Here is a 23,530-nt window from a genome sequence, read left to right as displayed (position 1 = left end):
GGAAGAACAACACAGGTGAGATAACAGAGAGAATCTCTCAAATCCTCCTTCATGACAGTGAGATTAGGTTATCTTTACCTGTGTGTTCCACAGGAGACGTGATTTCCCTCTACGTGAGATCTGAAACGCAAACATAAGCTGATATTAAACACACGAAGGTATGAGTGTTTGAGCTTTGTTTGTCGTCAGCATAGCAACAGAAACAATTGTGATTGCCTGTGATTAATAACTGAAATCATCAGGCATGTGTCAAAGGTTAAAGTTGATATGTGCAGACTCACTGTGAATGTAGTGAATGTTGGGGTGTGTCGGGACACTCAAGATCAGCCAGTGTGATGGTCTGTGGGAACATCAGGAGAACTAGTTTTACACACAGATCTGGACCTACTGAACTAACTGCACATTTCCATGCTTATGATCAACAATCAACTTAAATAAATGAAATAAGTAAATATTATTAATAATTTACTAAATTGTATTAATACATAGATAATTATTAAACATCTATATTAAGTGTAAATTAATAATGATCAATAAATAACTTTTTTAATTAATAAATATTATTGATATTGAAATTGATATATATTTTAATGATAAATTATTATAAAATGATAGATAAATAAATTGATTTATTGATTAATAAATGTTATTGATATTGATAGATAATATATTTTAATTATACATTACTGATACATAAATGGATGTATTGATTAATAAAAGATAATGATTATTTTATATCTAATAAAATATAATTGATATTTATCAATAAATACATATAAATTATACTGATAAATAAATATGAATAAATGAATAAATATTATTGATATTGACAGATAATTTATTTTAATAACAAATTATTATCTACGATACATAAATGGATGTATTATTCAATAAAAGATAATGATTATTTTATTTGATTATTTGCATCTAATAAAATATAATTGATATTGATAAATAAATATATATATAAAAATTATACTGATTAATAAATCAGTATTTATGCTAGATATTTATTAATTATACATTTTTATTAATTGATAACAAAATTAATCAATCAAAGAATACATATTTATATTGACAGATGAAAAAAATATATAAATTATACTGATAAATAAATATTAGTAAATTTATAACTATTATTGACAGACAAAAATGTTGCCCAGTGTTACAGCACACAATCACCTGATCTCTGTGAGCTCTGCTCTGATTGGCCCATGATGCCTCGGTGACATCATCAGCACTGCTATCAACTGTAAACCAAACAACAGTGAACAACAATTGATAATACAGTTATAATGATTCAGTAACAACATTAATAGTGATCAGTATAAAATGAATAATTTCAAAATAATACTTTGACCAAATTATTTTATTCGCCAGTGTTACTCAAGTTCCTCACATGTTACCCAGTGTTACTTGCGTTATCCAGTGTTACTTGGTGTTACTCACGTTATCAAGTGTTACTCATGTTGCCCAGTGTTAATCTCATGTTACCCAGTGTTGCCCAGTGTTACTCATATAATACTCAGTGTTACTCAGTGCAGGTTAGGGTTAGTGTGGACCCGAATCAAAGCGTCTCTAATATTAACACGGGTCCCAAAGCTCTTGCCCAAACATAACCTTTTATTTTCCAGTGATTTCTCCTGAGCCTTTCTTTCTCTTTTGTATCGTCTCATCGCTATTTCAGCAGTCTTTCTTCAAATCTCCCTCTATATTTTAAATACCACTTACCCCACCTTTAAATTAGACAATATTAAATTAAATGTTTTCTAAAACGGAAACCTAAATAAAGTCATGTAAAAGTTTGTGATGTGTAGTACAGAGATCTGACCGTCTCCAGCCTCAGTGGTTTGTCTGATCTCAGTGAGGTTATTCTGTAGATCAGAGGTCATCGTGTCTTCATGTTCAGACAGCTGATCGTCTGTTTGATCCACCACATCCTCTGGCTCACACACACTGGGATCAAACATCACACAACATCGGTAAAAGCAAGCTTTTTTATTTGTTAATTCTTTAACTCGTTGTTCATAATTACTTCTGACCTGCAACATCTTTAAAAGCTTTGACTTGATTGTCTGGACACATTTAACAGAATCAAAACGAATAAGCTCAAATACTTTATGAGACAATTTGTCACTTTTTTTCACTACATCATTCAAAGAAATAACAAACAAAAAAAACTGACAGATGACAATATAAAAAAGAAATACACGGACGGATGATAATATAATTTAATATAATGATAATATAATAATTGTATCTATAATAATATAAATCGAATTAATATAAAATTATATTTACTATATTTAAGTCTTATTAATAATTATATATAAATATAAATGTATATATCAATTTTACATATACAGCATATATGTATAGTATATCCTGTATATATTTTTATTTTAGAATTGATAAATAAATAAATATAAATTAAATAAATATTGCTATAAATTAATTAATGAGTCCTTTGTATCAGTAAAACATTGGCATGGTTTATTATCATCAGTCATGTTTTGATCAGATGTGTGCAGTGGACTCACTCATGGCTGTGTGTGTGGAGAGTGATGGGCGTGTCCACACTGCTGTCTCGGTCCCTCCCCCAGCCTGTGATTGGCCGCAGCACTGGAGCCTCAGGCCCCGCCCTCTGATGGAACAGCTTTCACAAGAGAGTTCAATTCATTTCACATTTATTTGTATATCACTTTTCACAATACACATTTCATTTCATCATTACAATTTTACAATATATAAAAGTCAAATGTCAATTAATGTCAATAAACAAAAATAGAAAACAAATCGTATATAAGATCAGAGTAAAGTTTACTACTCTCTCATTGTTTAAATGTTACAGATTTTAATTAAAAAATAGATATAATGTCTAAAATAATGTATTATATAACATAAAATATAATATTTTGTGTGTGTGTGTGTGTGTGTGTGTATATATACATTTATTTATTTTTATATGAATTTTGTATATTGTCATTTCTACCAATATCTCATGAATTATGTAGTTCCATCCTCGAAGATCCATTTGTTTTATAAAATAAAAAAAATATTGAAACAACTCCCATTGCATGCTTAATGTAACTTCTAGGCAGAACTGATAAAAAAAAAATAATAATAATTTTTTGTTTGATTGACTTTAGATGACAGCATCTGTTATGAAGAATATGGAATAAACGGTTGGATCTGAAGCACTACTCCTTACCTCATTATGGGAGTGATGTGTGTTTTCTCCCAGAAGGGCGGCGCTGTATCTCTCCCCGAGCAGCTCCAGTGCACACAGAAGCGCAGGGGTCGAGCCTTTGACCCTGATGACCACCGCATCACTTCCCTCTGACCTCTTTCCCATTGGCTGAGAGAGCAGAACCCGCCTGTCGGCCCAGCGCATCATCCACTCGAGTGACCGAGCCAGTCGAGGAAAGCGGATCTCCATCGAGGAGTCCAACTGCATCTGAACGGCCAGTTCATCCGGAGAGAGGATCCTGAATCCTGACCCGGCCCGATTCACTCTGGATACCGACGTGTGGTGTCGCCGGCGGCTGAAAAGACCATGATGCTCCCTGGATTGGATTCCAGGAAGAGTCCATGGAGACGTGGCATTCGTGGTCTCGTGAGTGTCCTGAACCGGTGAGGGTTCGGGAGTGACCGGGAGACTCTGGAAACAGTGACCGGCACGAAACAGGGGCAAACGTGCACCTCGAGTACGTCCATCCTTCTGACGGCGCTTGAGAGACGTCAACATGTCAAAGGTCACCGAGTGCAGCTCTCTAGCATGGAAACGTTGTGAGAAACTACTCAGTAAAGGAAGCTCGGACTCCTCGGCGTCTAATCTGTCCTTTCCCAGAACATAACTGAGAAACAAATCGAGGAAGAGCATGTACTCGTCATCCTCCAACTCAAACTCCCAGGTTCCCACTGTCGGCACTGAAGAACCCACACGGCTCGACTCTGGTTCTTTGGGTTGTTTTGATTTCTCAGGTGCATCATGAAACTGTGCCGTCTTAGAGCTAAAAAACACACCGAAAGAGGGACACTTTCAGCACTTTCATTGCTAAATGTAAAATGTATTGCATCTTCACAGAAAATAAAAAATATTTTGGCCAATTCCACATGACTATAAAGTAATAAATTATGGTTTTATTGTGAATAGTATTAGAAAACAAGAAATATATTGAAATTATACTACAGTATTGTAATATAAAAATGTAGTTTTTAATAAAAAATTATTTTATGTTATAGGACAACTGTAAAATTACTATATATTAGTGCTGTCACATTGATTAATCACAACTAACAAATGTTTTTTTTTTTTTTTACATAATATATGCGTTTATATATATATATATATACACACATATACACTACCGGCCAAAAGTTTTAGATCGGTAAGATTTTTAATGTTTTGAAAAGAAGTCTATTCTTCTCCCCAAGGCTGCATTTATATGATTAAAAAATACAAAAAAAAAAAACATTAATATTGCAAAATATTATTACAATTTAAAACGTCTGTTTTCTTTGTGAATATATATAGTAATGTGTAATTTATTCCTGTGATCAAAGCTGAATTTACTCCAGTCTTCAGAGTCACATGATCCTTCAGAAATCACTCTAATATGATGATTTGCTGCTCAAGAAACATTTATGATTATTATCAATGTTGAAAACTGTTTTTTACATTTTTATTTCAGGATTCTTTGATGAAAAGAACAGCTTTTATCTGAAATGCAAAGCTTTTGTAACATTAAACACTACCCTTTAAAAAGTTTGGGGTCAGTAAGAATTTTTATTTAATTTTTTTTGGGGAAAAAAAGAAATCAATACTTCTATTCATCAAGGATTGATCAAAAGTGACAGTAAAGACATTTATAATGTTAGAAAAGATGCTATTTTAAATAAATGCTGTTCTTTTGAACTTTCTATTCATCATAGAATTTTGGGGGGAAAATGCACAACTGATTTCAACATTGAAAGTAATAATGAATGTTTTTTGATCATCAGATCCTCATATTAGAGTGATTTCTGAAGGATCATGTGACTCTGAAGACTGGAGTAATGATGCTGAAAATACAGCTTTTTTCAGAGGAATAAATGACATTTTAATATATATTAAAAATATAAAACAATCATTTTAAATTGTCATAATATTTCACAATATTACTGTTGTTTTGTTTTTTTGTTTAAAAAAAATGCAACATTGGTGAGCAGAAGAGACTTCTTATAAAAACATTAAATGATTTAAAACCTTTATAGTGTAAGTACATAGTATATGTCTGTCTGAGTGTATAAACACGCACACACACACATACATATATACTGTATAATTTGTATAATATATACAGTATATATATATATATATATATATATATATATGTATGTATTAGGGCTGTGCAAAAATTCATTGCGATTAATCGCATCCAAAATAAAAGTCTGTTTACATAATATATTTGTGTGTGCTGTATATAATTATTTTTTATATATAAATACCTATGCATGCATGTATATATTTAAGAATTATTTGCGTTTAAATTCTGTATCAATATATATATATATATATATATATATATATATATATATATATATATAAATACATAATATAAATTATATAAATATAATTATTTTATATATGAATAACACACACACATTTTCTTAAATATATATATCTCCGATTAATCGCAATTAATTTTTGCACAGCCCTAATATATATATATATATATATATATAAAAAAAAATGTAAGGAAACATTTTTGTTTTAAAGTTATGTTTTTAAATCAGTTTCCACACCACTACTATATATATACAGTCAAAAGTTAAACAAATCAAGCTTTTATTGCGCTGAAAAGGGGCGTGGTTAAATACAGTCTATTAGATTAGATTAGATATTCACACTAAGCCATATCACGGCTTTATTTCAGTGCATCATGCAGCTCGTAGAGCACAGTACGCCAGCAGGATTACCTGTGTGCAGATTGGGTCTGCGGCTCTGGGGGAAGAGTCTCTGACAGTGTCTCAGCCGTGTCTCCTTCACTGTACACCAGGGGGCGTCCGCCGTCGGTCAGGGTGCTGTCACTCAAACTGGTCCCGAGAGAGAGTCTCCTCAGTATGGAGGCGGCAGCTCCCCTGTCCTCCTCCTCCTCTCTCTCCCACAAGTACGGCTCCGCTGCTCCCAGATACTTTTCCAGGCGCCGAAGCTCCCGGCGTCGCTGCCGAAGCTGATCCTGGATCAGAATCATCATGGTATCGCCCTCATCTCCCCTCTCAGTTCCTGGAGGCACAACGGTGGACACGAGCACATCTGGTTAGGGGTTGAAGCGCTGAACAGATGCTCTGCTTTATATACAAAGCAAAGAATCATCATTTTGGGTGAGCTATTGGTCAAAGGAGTAGTTTACTTTAAAATGAAAATTAGCCCATGATTTACTCCCCCTCAAGCCATCCTAGGTGTATATGACTTTATTCCTTCAGACCAATACAATCGGAGTTAGCTTCCGGCCAAACGCAGTCTACTTGTGGATAAAGCGCAACTTACACACTTATATGATGGACAGATGCACTTTTATGATGGATAGATGCACTTTTATCATGAATAGATGCACTTTTATCATGGACAGATGCACTTTTATGATTGACAGATGCACTTTTATGATGGATAGATGGACTTTTATGATGGATAGATGAACTTTTATGATGGACAGATGCACTTTTATGATGGATAGATGCACTTTTATGATGGATAGATGCACTTTTATGATGGACAGAGGCACTTTTATGATGGATAGATGCACTTTTATGATGATAGATGCACTTTTATGATGGATAGATGCACTTTTATGATGGATAGATGCTCTTTTATGATGGACAGATGCACTTTTATGATGGACAGATGCACTTTTATGATGGACAGATGCACTTTTATGATGGACAGATGCACTTTTATGATGGATAGATGCACTTTTATGATGGATAGATGCACTTTTATGATGGACAGAGGCACTTTTATGATGGACAGATGCTCTTTTATGATGGACAGATGCACTTTTATGATGGATAGATGCACTTTTATGATGGATAGATGCACTTTTATGATGGATAGATGCACTTTTATGATGGACAGATGCACTTTTATGATGGACAGATGCACTTTTATCATGGACAGATGCACTTTTATGATTGACAGATGCACTTTTATGATGGATAGATGGACTTTTATGATGGATAGATGCACTTTTATGATGGACAGATGCACTTTTATGATGGATAGATGCACTTTTATGATGGATAGATGCACTTTTATGATGGACAGAGGCACTTTTATGATGGATAGATGCACTTTTATGATGATAGATGCACTTTTATGATGGATAGATGCACTTTTATGATGGATAGATGCTCTTTTATGATGGACAGATGCACTTTTATGATGGACAGATGCACTTTTATCATGGATAGATGCACTTATGATGGATAGATGAACTTTTATGATGATATATACACTTTTATGATGGATAGATGCACTTTTATCATGAATGGATGCACTGGGCTAATTTTCATTTTAAAGTGAACTACTCCTTTTAAAGCATCTCTTGCCTGGTGTCGAGGTGTCTGGCACCACCACGGGCCTCAGTCTCTGCACCAGTGACGTGTACTTCTCCCGCAGCGGCACGCGAACAGACTCGCTCTCGTCAGGAAACACTCTCGCTAGAGTTTCTGCTGTCTGAACATCAGAAATTACACCCGAGTTTTGAGTCACTGTGAGTCACCAGGAGAGTGATGCGCTAAAGTACTGTGACGGTACAGTGATGTATCAGATACAGTTATTCACATATTTACTACAATTGTTGTTTGGACACATAAAGTCTTAATACTGTCTGAGAGTTAGTTAGTAGCCTTTATTTCACTAGGTTAAATTTATAAAGTGTATAAGGATTACTAACCAACTCCCACATAATAGTGAAATAGTATTCTTTGGGACTTAGTTTGTAACATTTATTTAACTACTTTGAAATTCTAAGACATTATAATGATTCATGCACAAAAAGTTCTAACATGTTAGTTAGTTATCTATATTTTTAAACTGGTAAAAGGTGACCAACTAACTCCCCAAAAATACTAAGATAGCAACAAATACAATGGTGCATGTCCAAAAAACTGCTAACAAGTTAGTTCGTTACCTTTATTTTATCCTGGTTCAATTAAGGTCCTAACTAACTCCCAAAGAATACCAAACATTACAACGGTACATGTCCAAAAAATTACAAACATGTAAAGTTAGTTGGCAACCTTTATTTTTGTCACAAAAAGACATTATTTGATTTACTTGACAAGCCTTAGGTATCCTGAATGAGTTTAGATTAGTGATGAATGTTATTACCACATGACTGGGTGGCAGTTCGGACAGCAGGCTGAGCACTAAGTCCTGCAGGGCTTCCTCTGCGTTCATGAACCGGCAGAACGGCAGGAGTCGGCGAGCCCAGCACAGAGCCTCAACACACACATCTGACACACTCGCGTCACTGACCTGACACACAAACACATGGACCGACATCTCACATCTTTGCAACATTCTGCTGTTCATTGTTTGTTCATATTAGCTCACAAATACATCCTTAAAGGGATAGTTCACCCAAAAAAATTAAAATTCTGTCAGTAATTACTCACCCTCATGTTTTCCACAGCGAAAGAAATGAAGAGTTGAATAAAGTCGTTATTTTGGTGTGTTTTTTGTGCACAGAATGTATTCTCGTTGCTTGATAAACTGAAGGTTGAGCCGCTGTCGTCACTCAGAATATTTTAACGATGTCTTTAATAACTTTTCTGGGCTGGCAAGTTTCAATCCCTTAAGTTAGAAGCCTATGGAGGAGTGATCCAGCTCTCAGATTTCATCAGAAATATCTTCATTTGTGTTCTGAAGATGAACGAAAGTCTCACGGGGTTGAACAACATGAGTCATTACTGACAGAGTTTACATTTTGGGGTGAACTAACGCTTTAAGCCGGGTGCACACTGTGCGATTTTGGCCAAATTTTGTGAATCCTAAAAGATTTTTCCGATCCTATGCTAAAATCTCTTCGATTAATCGCCACCGACTGCCGATTTATGACCGTTACGATCGAATTTGACCTCAGATGAAACTCTGGCAGGGTCAGAAGATTTGGCTCTCAGTCCTGCAGTGAGTTCTCCTACGACAACCTTCAAATTGTCTTCGTTTTTCAAGACAAGCCATGACCAAAATAGACGTTAGAGATTTCTTTGTAGCCACCGTTTCAATCCCGCATGTAATTTTTAGCTCGCTTCCTAATGTAGCTCACATCACCGAATTGATGTGTCATTGATTGATGATGTAAAACTCTGGGCAAGTTCTCTTGCGTGCGTCCGTTTTTAACATGACTTACATGTTTGTACAGTCTGACAAGCAACAATCGTAAAGCACAGCGTGTACCCGGCTTTAGATTTTAAAAATGAATTAGTAAATGTTGAAATTAATATTAACTTGTTCATTCTTAGTTCATGTTAACTAATGTAGTGTTACCGTTTTCTTTAAACGCACCTGAGTGTCTTTCTCCCGTTTTCTTGCAGTCTGGTACCTTCGACAGGTAATAGTCAGCTGATCCCTCACATGGAGCATCCAGCAAAGCGCACACAACTCACGGAAACATGCTGAACAAAGGCACAAAACTTCAAATGGACACTACTCGCTTAAAGATCTGATAGTTAATTAAATTAAACATACTTATTATTTGCGTGGTGACACCATCCATGTCTTTGCTGGGCCCTGATTGGAAGAACCCACGATGAGTGAATTTTTTCAGTCCATCAGGAATCAATTCGGCTTTGGGTTCGGACGCTTTCTTCTGGATCTACCAACAAAAAACATTAAGAGGATTCTTAATATCACCATGAAATCAAAACGAACAATTCTTGATTTTTGATGTAATATTGCAGTATTTATCATAAATGATTTATTGGTGCACATCATTATTGTGTAAAATTCAGTTTCCTGGCATTCTTGGATCAGAATAACTTCTGATGATGTGGGCGGGGCAATCTGTCACTCACATGAGATCCACCAATAGCAAACCACAACCATCCAATCAATTCCCCACAGACACAATCAAGCCCCGCCCACATTTGTCCTTGTTCCATTTCACTGGGAGGAAATGTCTAGCGCAACTTACCTTTAAAAGAACATCCAAACATGTTAAAATGAAAATTTCCTTATAATTTATTCTCCCGCACGTCACCCGAGATGTCCATGTGTTTATTTCTTCAGTGGGAAAGAAATGAAGGTTTTTGAGGAACACACTCCAGGATTTTCCAGATGTGAGTTTCAGAGCAGCTCGACACGATCCAGCCGAGGAATAAGAGTCTGATCTAGGCAAACCTGCCCACATTTACAACAAAACACACATTTATATACTTTAACCACTAATGCTGGTCTTGCACGAGTAATGCGACACATCAGGGTGAAAGGTCACGCGGAAAATGTAGGATAAAGCGAAAAACTCCATATCATTTTCTCCTCCAACTTTTTTTGTAAATGACGTTTGTCTTAGTCTTTGCATGTTCGGTTTATAAACACTCGGTCTGTTCGTCTGCTTGACCTTTCACCGTGATGACGTAATGTGTGGCGCATCACAGCTAGAGCAAGACCAGCATTAGTGATATAATTAAAAGTATATAAATGTGTTTTATTTTGTAAATGTTGCAGGTTTGCCTAGATCACACTCTTATTCCTCGGCTGGATCGTGTCGAGCTGCTCTGAAACTCACATCTGGAAAATCCTGGAGTGTGTTCCTCAAAAACCTTAATTTCTCTCCCACTGAAGAAAGAACATTAAAAGAATTAAAATTTCCTGATAATTTAAAGTGAACTTACACTTAAATTGTGGACTAATCCTGCAATTCAACGGCTTGAATGGTCCAAGGCTCAATCCCAATTCACCCCTTGGCCCTTAAAACAGAGTTACAAAGGCCAAGGGGTTGAAATATTCCCTTACGAAATGGAACAACCCTTCATGAACCCGATAGGCCATCAGTCGTCGGCGATGGCTCTGCCGTTACAGAGGATTTCTCCGTGACAACGACTGACAATGAATAAACATGATGATTATAACATCCCTTCCTCGAAATGTATGTCTTTTCTGATCTGAAAGGTAATTTATTATACCATTTCTTAATTTAAATCAATATATATTATTATAAGAGTAAATAACGTGCTTGATGAAATCATCTACCGCTAAATTTAAATGTTTAACCGTTAGCAAAGCCAACTCGCCCTCCGTTTGGAGTGTGCCTCTGAAAAAATCTCCGTTTCGAGGGCTATGTAGCCTTCCCCCTCGATCTCAACAAGAATCAGGACACCCTACCTCTAGACGTGAACACGCTAAACGGAGGGGTAGGGCCAAGGGGTGAATTGGGATTGAGCCTAAATGTCAATTTTAGTGGGAAACGGCAAAGAGAGAATAAAATCATCGGATCTCACCTTGTTCAGTAAGTGTCTGCAGCGATGCAGGCTGCTGATGTACCACTGAGCGGCGGGCAGAGAACCGCGCGCCGCCCTGAAGATCATCAGAACCTTCTGAACCAGCCCAGAAACCCCACAGCGAGTCTCAGTCTCCAGAACCAGAGCCGGATCCCTCACACAGTCCTGATGAGACCGAAACACAGCTAAAGACACTCCTCCTACAACTCTGAGATCTAGTGATTGTGCCTGGATCTACACTTAAAAAACAAGACGATCACAATTTTGCGACTGCAGGCTCAAAACTTTGGAAAAGTCTACCTCTTTACATTAATAATTAATTACATTTACAGGTGAAACTCGAAAAATCCAGACCGATTTTGGTCCATATGGTCCTCTCTTTGGGAATATATAAAGGAACTCCCTTAAAGGAGTAGTTCACTTTTAAAAAAAACTCTTGTTGATAATTTACTCACCCCCATGTCATCCAAGATGTCCACGTCTTTCTTTTTTCAGTCGAAAAGAAATGAAGGTTTTTGATGAAAACATTCCAGGATTTTCTCCATATAATGGACTTCAATGGGAACCAAACGGTTCAGGGTACAAATGAGAGTCAAAGGGCTTTAAACGACACCAGACGATGAATAAGGGTCTTATCAAGGACCCTTCAAATCATGACTCGAAAAAAGTTTTATTCATTTTGATGAACGTGTTTGAACAGGAGAGTCACAAACGCTCATCACAGAACAGAGCAAGGCGAGCATTTGTGCTTATAAAAGTTAAACGTTTTTATTTATTTTTGAAATGAGCGATCGTTTCGCTTGATAAGACCCTTATTCATCGTCTGGTGTCGTTTAAAGCCCTTTGAACAGTTTGCACTGAAACTCTCATTTGGACCTTGAACCGTTTGGTCCCCATTGAAGTCCATTATATGGAGAAAATCCTGGAATGTTTTCATCAAAATCTTAATTTCTTTTCGACTGAAGAAAGAAAGACATGGACATCTTGGATGACATGGGGGTGAGTAAATTATCAGCAAAAGTTCTTTTTAAAAGTGAACTACTCCTTTAACTTCCAATCTAAAGGATGCTCTAATAAGTCAATGTGACCTTGTTTATGTGTGGTTGTTATCTTAATTTCTTTCAATTATTACTGTCTTATATGTTGTGTACACCCTATAATACGAATAGAACTTTGTTGTGATATTGTAAATGTAAATTTTCTATTGTGGGCAAACAATAAAAATAAAAAAACTCGAAAAATCGTAAATGCAAAAGTTCTTTTATTTCAGTAATTCAACTTCAAGGTGAAACTAATATATTATATAGACTCATTACATGCAAAGTGAGCTATTTCAAGCCTTTAATTGTTATAATTGTGATGATTATGGATTACAGATATGAAAACCCCAAAATCAAAATTAGAATATTGTGAAAAGGTTTTCATATCTGTAATCATCAAAATGATAACAAATAAAGGCTTGGAATATCTCACTTTGCATGTAATGAGTCTATAGACCATTTTGCAAGATGTAAACAACACTGGTCCAGAAACACTTCCTGTTTCGGTTTGTAACTGTTTTCTTTATTTCACATGTAAAGAAAACATATTAAAGATGTTTGTTTAACTTTTTGATTCAGTTTTAAATGTTCTGTTGGTTGTATTTTATCCCAGCTTTTATGTAGTGTTAAAAAACTGAAACAGGAAGTGCTTCTGGACCAGTGTTGTTTACATCTTGCAAAATGATCTATATAATATATTAGTTTCACCTTTTAAGTTGAATTACTGAAATAAATGAACTTTTGCAGGATATTCTCAGTTTTCGAGTTTCACCTGTACATAGGGCTTTTCTCTGCACTCAAAGCGCACATTAGATTAGCTTCCTTTAAAGATTTATTTATTCTCTTTTGCTTTTAATACTCCTTGATTTAGGTACAATTATTGTTTATCTATTGTTCTGTGTTCCTTTATTTAATTCTGTCCTGTATAGCACTTTGGTCAGCCTTGATTGTATTGTCAATATCGTATTGTGAGATGAGAAGGACATGACAGTCGGCCGTCTGTGTGTGTGTGTGTGTGTGTGTGAGCGACCTGTGTGTTTGGTGAAGGCTGTGGACAGTACAGAGGAGGAGCGGGCAGGTAAAACGCAGGAGGAACCAGCGCAGGAAGTGATGTCGCTCGCTCTTTGGCTGCGTTCATCAGTCGTGTTAAAGGCTGAGAAACGACGTCCACCTCCGCCATGACGGACGCCTTCAGGATCTCCTGCACTGAGGCTTGAAGCAGATCCACGTCCTCAACACTCGCTGCGTCTAAAGGAGAGACACACAAGCAGCATCTACATTAAAATATATTGTATTATATATCAATTTTAGTCATTTGTCTGCTTGTTATTTTTATATATTTAAATATTCTTTATCTTTTTTTTTCCGTTGTTAGTCATTTTAGTCCTTCAGCATGAACTAATTTTCTATTTCAAAATTTTCTATTAAGTTTTTTGGAATGGGAAAGAAAGTTGATTTAAGCAATTTTGAGCATGGCATGGTTGTTGGTGTCTGAGTATTTCACAATCTGCTCAGTTACTGGGATTTACACACACAACCATTTCTAGGGTTTACAAAGAATGGAGTGAAAAGATCATTTAATGATGTCAATGCAGACTAGAGCATAGATCAGGCCCAAAACAATCAAGCCCGACCCGAGCCCGTGCACGCTGTGTCCGAGACCGGCCCGACCCGACACATTAACTGTAATTATGAGCCTGAGCCCAAATCAAACCCGACCATTTTTAACACATTACGTAGGCCGTTTTAACCGGGGCGCCGCCAGATAATTTTTTTAAGCAGGTGCTGAAAGGGTGCTAGACCATATACATGGGGTAGCTGCGCAGTTTTATACATACATACATATATATAATATAACTATATATTTATATATAATATTTTGGCAACTTAATATTCAATATTCAATTATTTTAATTATCACAGTGAAAGTTTTAATCTTGTTAAATTGAACAAGCACAACATTCAGCATTCAATCAAATATTCATTCATTAATAATAATGTTGTTTCGACATATGTGTGCATGCAACAAGCAAGATGTGCATTTGTAAATTCGGTGACAAGCTTGCCGAGAATTTATTTATGTCCCGACTCCCGCTTCCATGTCATGGATAGCCTATATTATCTGCTTCTTTTTTTTATAAAATCCAGGCAATTGGTTGATGAAAAATGTTTAAAAATTAACATTCAATTTATACAAAACGAAATTCACAATTCAAATTCAAAGAAAGGCTATCTACAAAACAAAACATAATGAAGTGGTCAAAATCATGCCAGAACCACACGTTGCCCCGCATCCCCCTATTTAGTTACTCTGTTCACTTTCATAATCAACATGGGTAAAAAAAAAAATAACATTCTAATATTTTACTTCAGCGGTATGCTTGGAGAAGTAACAAAAGAGGACATTGAAGGCTGACTATCATCCTTTCTGTTACGGCAAGCCTGCTTTATGTGTCTGTTCATCGTCGAAGTCCCCGTTTTTTTGCTGTCATAAGCTGTCATGATTCAGGCAGCATTAGAGCATTTACCTTTGTTACCATCCTCTTCAGACCCAAGCAGTAACTTCTCCAGCTGATCGTGCAATATCCCTGCAGGCTTCAGCTCGGTGGGAAGGTGCAGCTCTCTCCACTGCAGGCTTGAGGAAAATACGGGAAAAACATCACTGTGGCATCAAGCGAGGATACCAGACATTCATTCTCAGTGTTGGGGAAAGTTACTTTAAAAAATGAATGAATTACATTATTGTGTTACTCCCTTAAAAATTAACTAAATTTCCTTTTTTTTTTTTTAGAAAAGCAATGCGTTACGTTACTTTGGCGTTACTTTTTTTCACCTGGGCTGGGCTTATTTTTTTATAACAAAAAAGTTATATTTTTATGCAGATGTAAAGACCCTTTAATAAGCTTTAGGGCGCACCTCAAGCAAACCTTTAAAATAGAATAGAATGCATGAGAAAAAGTTTAACAATTATCTACAAAAAAAAACAAAAAAACTATAGTAGTTTTTGCCAATGGTTTAACTGAATCATCTGAGGCCAGAAGCAAGTACATTGGTCAATAAAGTGCATGTTTTATTTAACATATTTAGTTTTTGGAGGTTTGCATAGTATTCTGATTCTGCATTTCACTGATTTTATTCATTTTGAGGAATATTGAATTTTTTTTTTGTGCAAATGAGAGAAGTAAATGCACAATCACATTTAGTCTAGATAGAACTACAATAACCATCATGTTTACACACAACGCCTCTGCACTTCCATTTCTCTCAACATGGGGACAAGAGAGCTGTCGGTCAATAAATGTGAAAACAACGTAACTTGTAGGGGTGTAACAATATATCGGGTCACAATGTATCGCAGATACACTGCAACATGTATCGTGGCTAGTGATAAGATGTATAGTTAGTGCAAGTCAGTACTACATGAAACTACAATATAACGTTGAGTATAATGTATAGTGATGCAATGGGGGAATATTTGTGGGTCCTGATAATGACAAATCTCTGATGTTACCAGTAAGTGGCCTACATTTTAAATATATCTAGTCAGAAACAGAGTGCAAGCATATTCGTCGAAAATAATTATGTATTTTCAGCTTCAGAATCATGAATATTTCTTGTCCTTTCCATCAGCACCAAGTCCAAGCCCATTCATTTACACTAGAGCCCGACCGATAACACGATAACCCGATACAAATATTTTGGGGTTTTAAAATCCGATATATCGGCCGATATTTTATTTATTTATTTGAAACTGGACATGATAGTTATAAATTTTGTCATGCTTATTTGAGTTTAGAGAACTGATGGAGATGTTCTTTTAATAGTTATTCAAGCAATGTATGTATCGTGACCAACTCAACGAGTGTTGCCAACAGGGACGGTGTAGAGTGCCCTCTGGTGGACAAACTATACAACTCCAACACTCATGACATGGTTCAAGCGTGTTTCGTCCGTTTTTATTTTATTTTTTAAATATTCATTTATCGGCCATTATAACTGCCGTTACCGATAGTTTTGAAAATGCCTAATATCGGCCGATAATATCGGTCTGGCTCTAGTTTACACCCAAAATGTAATATCAAATTGAGCATTTTAATCAAAAGCACATTTTCTCTTAACCTTTTATCATCAGTATCGAGTATCGCAATAGTATCGTATCAAATCGTGACATGAGAGTATCGTTAAACCCCCAGAAACATGCGCTACTTGTTTGAAAAAGTAACTCAAATATTTTGTTGTAAATTTTAAGAGTAATGCGTTACTTTACTAGTTACTTGAAAAAGTAATCTGATTACATAACTCAAGTTAGATGTAATGAGTTACCCCAACAACAACAAACCTGCTGAAGTCTAATTGGCCACTGCAGTGGTTGGTGTACGCCAGGCCGAGGGTGACCGCCATCTTCCAGTCTCCCAGACGCTGTGCCATCCACACGGCCTCAGGGATCAGCCCGCCCAGCAGGAGGAGCTCTAGAGCGTAATCCACCGTCCACACCTCCGACAGCTGATCGAAACGAACCGCCGCGGCTGCACGAGCCTGAGACAACTCCACCACACGCACACCTGTGTCTGAAACAGCATCTCCGTTACACTCATCAACTCCTGCTTCAACCGTCACATTAGACACTGAAGGTCAAGTGCAATGCATTGCATTATGGGATACAGAGTGCTCTGATTGTAAACTACGCATTAGTTCAGAAATTAGCATACTGTGCAGAGAAATAGCCACACTGTGAAAAAAAATTATTTTGTTTTTCCTGAACTCACTGTTTGGTAAGTGAAGAGGCGGCAGCACGTCCACGTTGTGTGGCGGGAGGATGCAGAGCGGGTGATTGGTGAAGTACGCAGCCATAAACCTGCCCAGAGACTGAACCACTGCGCAGGCCGCTTCACGCCCCACCGGCCCCGAGAGCCAGCCCTCACACACACACTCCTCTGCAGGGTACAAGTGATGGCGTATTAGAATTAGGGATGCACCGATACCAACATTTTGACCGATACAATCATCCTTTATAGTAGGGCTGGGTAATAAATATCGATTTCTTGCTATTAAAGGAGTAGTTCACTTTTGAAAAAAACTTTTGCTGATAATTTACTCGCCCCCATGTCATCCAAGATGTCCATGTCTTTCTTTCTTCAGTCGAAAAGAAATTAGGTTTTTGATGAAAACATTCCAGGATTTTTCTCCATATAATGGACTTCAATGGGGTCCAAACGGTTCATGGTCCAAAAGAGAGTTAATAACAGCTTCAAATGTCTTTAAACGACACCAGACGATGAATAAGGGTCTTATCAAGCGAAACGATCGGTTATTTCAAAATTTATTCCAAAAATGTAACTTTTCTAAGGACAAATGCTAGCCTTGCTCTATTCTGTGAGGCGCGTTTGTAACGTCAAGTAATACGTAATTACGTTCAAAAGGTCACGGGCGACGTAGCCGGAAGTACAGAATCAGTGTTTACAAGTTGAACGCATAGGTTGAACGTGCAAACTAACTCAAACGCCGTTTACAAAAAAGGAATTAAAAGGTAAAACAACGATGTCGGACGATTTTGATTCTGTACTTCCGGCTACGTCGCCCGTGACCTTTTGAACGTAATTACGTATTACGTGACGTTACAAACGCGCCTCACAGAATAGAGAAAGGCTAGCATTTGTCCTTAGAAAAGTTACATTTTTGGAATAAGTTTTGAAATAACCGATCGTTTCGCATGATAAGACCCTTATTCATCGTCTGGTGTCGTTTAAAGACATTTGAAGCTGCATCTGAAACTGTTATTAACTGTATTTTGGACCTTGGACCGTTTGGTTCCCATTGAAGTCCATTATATGGAGAAAAATCCTGGAATGTTTTTATCAAAAACCTTAATTTCTTTTCGACTGAAGAAAGAAAGACATGAACATCTTGGATGACATGGGGGTGAGTAAATTATCAGCAAAAGTTTTTTAAAAGTGAACTAATCCTTTAATCGATTCTCACTTTAACGAACCGATATCGATTCTTAAATCTCAAGAATCGATTAGTCATCCTGTTTCATTTGAATGAATGGGACACTGTATCGCAGCTGCGCGCATCCAAAAAAATCGCAATAATCTTTGTCCTTTGTTACTATTGATATGAAACAAAGTCTCAATTTTCAAATTACGTCCATTTTCTTTAGAAAGTCAAAAACATAAATAGCGTTTTGTCGCTGTGGCGTGAGATCGCTCTGGAGAAGCAGCAGCGCTGATCTCTCTTCCGGCTTAATAATACCAGTCACAGCGCCAAATAAACATGAATGAGCATCTGAAAGTGTGTTAAAGATAGAGGACAACTTATCCAAATCCGTATCATGTCACATTGATTCGCTCATCGAAAGACGTCAGTTAAACAGCTTGTAATCAATGTCATGTATCGTCATATTTACCTCAGAAAACCCACATAAACTCGTTAGTCAGCTAGAAAAAATAACTCTAAAGAGGAGCATTTTGCTAAATATATACACCATATTACATATGCATTATAATCTTAATGTTCTTCAATATTTAATGCATATTTGAATAAATATGGCAAGTTTTTATGACAGCCACCATTTAAATGTTTATATATCATATAATCTTCTTATTATAAAAATAAATAAAAGTGTAATTTAAGTGTTTGTATAGCTACAAAACAGTTCATTATTACCTTCATATTAGGCTAATGAAGTCTATAGGCTACAACTAGACTCCCATAGTTTACAGCATTAGTTAAGAGATTTGGTCAGGTGGAACCGAGGATTGAACCACCAACGTTCCGGTTTGTACACAATCTACAGAAAGCTACATTTTGAAAGCCCAAATCCAAGTTTTTATATAATACTTGAGCCTCTGATTACAAAACAAAAGTCTTTTGTTTGCGTGACATTCTCGCTGCATGACATTCTCCAGTTTTGTTGTTGCCGGAGTATCCAAAGCACGAGCAGTAAAGGCTCCGCCCTCTTCTGGAAAGGAGGCGGAGCAGCAGCTCATTTACATTTAAAGGGACACACACAAAAACAGCGTATTTGCTCAACCAAATGGGGGCAAATCTATCGAGCAATAACAAATGATCTGTGGGGTATTTTGAGCTGAAACTTCACAGACACATTCTGGTGACACCATCTTGTGAAAAGGGGCATAATAGGTCACCTTTAAGTGAAGATGTCAAGAATAAACTGTGTTGGTGATGAATTTTTGAAATTGTGTCAGCAGAAGTAATGAGCTTACCAGCCCCTCCTGGCACGTCCTCTTCCTCTCGTCCTGCACGCGACTGTAGTTGATGTGCCAGACGGTCACAGAGACCTTGAGCCTCTCGCAGGCGATACTGAAACAGCTGTGCGTAGAGAAGAGCCAGACAGTGGCGTGTCTCCAGGTAACACGTCATTGGACCTGCTGCGGGATGCGGGACGGATGTAGTGAGTGACATGTGACATTTAACATGACAATGTGAGCTGAAATAAAAACAGGGACGGACCTTTCTCTCTCTCTGCCCATAATTCAGCCCTCCAAATCTGAACACTCTCCGCATATTCACCTAAAATAAAGTGCTGTTCCCCTGAGGATGGAGAACATTATTATGATATGATGGTGTAACATAAACATAAGACGCTTCTGTTATTGGTTACACGTGCTCACCGGTGAAACTACGCAACGCGTGGCTCTCCTCAAGACGATCCCCTGCAGACTGTAAAGCTTGCTGGACTTGAGCTGTAATAACTGACATCTTCTCCAACTCGTGTTTTACGACCCCTTGACCTCTTTGGTGGCGTAACTCCTGCTGGTACCCCAAAGCCAATCTGTACAGCTCACGCCAAATAACCACCAATCTGAAAAACACAACAGAGGCCAAAACGGCAAGGCTGTCGACTTTTTCTAACGTTTGTTATAATAAAAAATTGAAAATGAATAAATAGTGAGTAGTGCTTGCCATGATGCTAGTGTGATGGTTGCTAGGGTGTTGTCTTCCTTTCATTCTTTTTTACTTTAACGCCAATCCAGCTTCTATAGTTATGTTCTTGGCGAGAGCCAGGTTTAGTAATTCAAAAATAAAACTAAAGATGTTTAAGATTATTTTTTTTTCTAAAAAAAAAAAAAAAGACTAAATTTGGATTTACTTGGTTAAAAACCTTTTTCAAATGTATTAACAGAATAAAACAAGTTTCTCAAAGGGCTAGAAGTATTACAGTCCAGTGTTCCTAGGGTGATATGTGGTTTAAAATCGTTCTCAGTGATTTTAATTCCTTAGTTATTCCAGGTGGTTGCTAGGGTGTTGCTAATATGTTCTGATTGTTTTGTATGTGCTGCAACAAAGTTACTAGGGTGTTCTGGATGGTTGCTAAGACTATCTGAGTGTTTTTATATGTTACTATGAAGTTACTGGGTTGCTCTGGGTCGTTGTTATGGGGTTGCTATGTGATTGCTAGTATGTGCTGAGTGTTATTTTATGTTGCTATGAAGTTCTAGGTGGTTGCTAAGACTATCCAAGTGTGTTTTTATTACACACAAATTGCATATAGTATAGTAAACCAAAACAAATTGAGTAGTGCTTGCCATGTGGTTTGTTGCTAGGGTGTTACTATGTGGTTTTATGACACATTGAGTGGTTTCGATATGTTGCTATGAAGTTACTAAGGTGTTCTGGATGATTGCTAATGCAAAGACGTTCTGAGAATTTTTATATGTAGCTATGAAGTTACTAGGGTGCTCTGGGTGGTTGATAAGACTATATGAGTATTTTTATATGTCGCTTAGTTATTAGAGTGTTCTGGGTAGTTGCTAGGGTGTTGCTATGTGGTTGTTAATCTGTTCTGAGTGTTTTTAAATGTTGCTATGTAGTTGCTAGTGTGTTCTGGGTGGTTGCTAAGACTATACGAGTTTTTTATATGTCGCTGTGAAGTTATTAGAGTGTTCTGGGTGGTTGCTAGGGTGTTGCTATGTGGTTGTTAATCTGTTCTGAGTGTTTTTAAATGTTGCTATGTAGTTGCTAGGGTGTTCTGGGTGGTTGCTAAGACTATATAATTGTTTTTTATATGTCGCTTAGTTATTAAAGTGTTCTGGGTGGTTGCTAGGGTGTTACTATGTGGTTGTTAATCTGTTCTGAGTGTTTTTATATGTTGCTATGAAGTTACTAGGGTGTTCTGGGTGGTTGCCAAGACTATATGAGTGTTTTTTTATATGTCGCTATGAAGTTATTAGAGTGTTCTGGGTGGTTGCTAGGGTGTTGCTATGTGGTTGTTAATCTGTTCTGAGTGTTTTTATATGTTGCTATGAAGTTACTAGGGTGTTATGGGTGGTTGATAAGACTATATGAGTGTTTTTTACATGTCGCTATGAAGTTACTAGGGTGTTCTGGGTGGTTGCTATGTGGTTGTTAATCTGTTCTGAGTGTTTTTATATGTTGCTATGAAGTTACTAGGGTGTTCTGGGTGGTTGCCAAGACTATATGAGTATTGTTTATATGTTGCTATGAAGTTACTAGGGTGTTCTGGGTGGTTGCTAGGGTGTTACTATGTGGTTGTTAATTTGTTCTGAGTGTTTTTATGTGGCTTTGAAGTCACTAGGGTGTTCTGGGTGGAAACTATGAACCGTAATAGATGATGACTGACAAAAAAAAGTTTGAAATTTAGGAAAAACCCTTGAAGAACACCAAAAAGTACCTATTAGAAGGTTGTTGTCGTGCAGTCTGTGTTACTGACTCAGTGTCTTCTTGTAGTATCGGAACAGAAAACATGTCAGAGGAATATGTTCGCTGGCCATCCTCCCCATGATGCAACGCTCTCGACGGGATGGTGTAGGCCCGATCCACGCTCCGAGACGCTTGCTGAAGGACGAAGAGCGCTGCGCTGAAGTTCTGTGATGTAAGAGCTACACCCGATGATGAAAGCGGGACGAAAATGTCTACGAAACATCTAGTGAGCTCCACTGTGACGCCTAGACAACCCGTGCCTGAGGAGTGTGTGGCGTCCCACGGCAGAAACGACAGGAGAGCTCTGAGTGTGTGAAGGGCGTGTGTGAGCCATGCGCTCGTACTCTTCGAGTCGCTGACCCCGAGGAGCTTTACGAGGCGAACGACGCACAGGATTGTGTATCTGAGGAGACGCTCTCTCTGCTCCATGGACCCACCCAGAGAAACGCCCAGAGCCCAGGCTCTCAGAAGGTTCTTGTGAACCCGGTTCAGATCCTCCGGCAGATCTGAGGACGTGGACTCTGGATCTGCTTGTGCCTGAGCATGAAGAGTGTCAAACATCGACGCAAACTCAAGCTTGCCTCCATCTTGCATTTGTGAGTAGGCGTACGGGTCTTCATCAGAGTCATGATCTTCCTCATCCTAAAGAGATAATATTATTCATTATTTTTTTTATAAGTCAATCAATCAATCTTTATTCATATACAGCACTTTATAGAGGCCATCAGGTGTTCAAAGTGCTTCACATCAGGTACTAATAAACAATACAACATTCAATTAAAAACAAACAAAAGCATGAAGCATAAAAACAGTCGGCTAGATATACTCAAAATCATCAGAAAAAAATTGTTGCACCACTACTGTGTATTAAAAGCCATTCTAAATAAATAAGTTTCAAGTTTTGTTTTAAAAAGTACATTTGGAGTAATTTATATAGATTTAATCCCTATTACATTTTTTTAATTAATTTAATTAACCCTAAACCTAATTAAGTTATTTTTAAATAAAGGGTTAGTGGCATGTGTGGCTAGTGGGTGGGGTCTATGCAACCAATGGGCGTGGCCTATGTGACCAGTGGGCGTGACATGTGACAAGTGGGCGTTACACGTGTGGCTAGCGGGCGGAGCCTATGCGACCAATGGGCGGAGTCTATGTGGATAGTGGGCGTGGTCTACAGCGTAATGATGTATAACCACTCGTCTTACTCTGGAGGCGTCATATGCAAATGTATTTGCCCGTGTGATGTCATAGATTACCCAATATCAAAACGAGCTGTTTTTGCAGCTTGATTAACTAAATGCTTTGTTTATAATTAGGAGAAC

General features: G+C 37.3%; 1 protein-coding gene across 2 annotated transcripts in view; it reads right to left on the bottom strand.

Annotated features, from left to right (window-relative positions):
- The window catches only part of cplane1 (ciliogenesis and planar polarity effector 1), a 55,818-nt gene that overhangs the window by 21,515 nt on the left and 10,773 nt on the right, over positions 1–23,530 (bottom strand). For both annotated transcript variants that reach the window (XM_089126093.1, XM_089126092.1), the window contains 20 exons: positions 22,180–22,850; positions 20,159–20,349; positions 19,998–20,078; positions 19,751–19,915; positions 17,291–17,458; positions 16,864–17,092; positions 15,053–15,159; positions 13,555–13,772; positions 11,485–11,649; positions 9,734–9,860; positions 9,551–9,660; positions 8,375–8,521; positions 7,592–7,717; positions 5,962–6,281; positions 3,212–4,013; positions 2,541–2,656; positions 1,832–1,956; positions 1,183–1,250; positions 282–340; positions 79–120 (listed from right to left, as the gene is read on the bottom strand). In XM_089126093.1, the coding sequence (XP_088982219.1) occupies positions 79–120; positions 282–340; positions 1,183–1,250; positions 1,832–1,956; positions 2,541–2,656; positions 3,212–4,013; positions 5,962–6,281; positions 7,592–7,717; positions 8,375–8,521; positions 9,551–9,660; positions 9,734–9,860; positions 11,485–11,649; positions 13,555–13,772; positions 15,053–15,159; positions 16,864–17,092; positions 17,291–17,458; positions 19,751–19,915; positions 19,998–20,078; positions 20,159–20,349; positions 22,180–22,850 (4,037 nt within the window). The remainder of the gene's footprint in view (positions 1–78; positions 121–281; positions 341–1,182; positions 1,251–1,831; positions 1,957–2,540; positions 2,657–3,211; positions 4,014–5,961; positions 6,282–7,591; positions 7,718–8,374; positions 8,522–9,550; positions 9,661–9,733; positions 9,861–11,484; positions 11,650–13,554; positions 13,773–15,052; positions 15,160–16,863; positions 17,093–17,290; positions 17,459–19,750; positions 19,916–19,997; positions 20,079–20,158; positions 20,350–22,179; positions 22,851–23,530) is intronic.

This window comes from Pimephales promelas, chromosome 23 (assembly GCF_988280905.1).
Source record: "Pimephales promelas chromosome 23, fPimPro1.hap1.1, whole genome shotgun sequence".
Taxonomy (NCBI): Eukaryota; Metazoa; Chordata; class Actinopteri; order Cypriniformes; family Leuciscidae; genus Pimephales; species Pimephales promelas.
The sequence above is the reverse complement of the archived record's forward strand: the minus strand, read 5'-3'. Positions and strand labels throughout refer to the sequence as shown.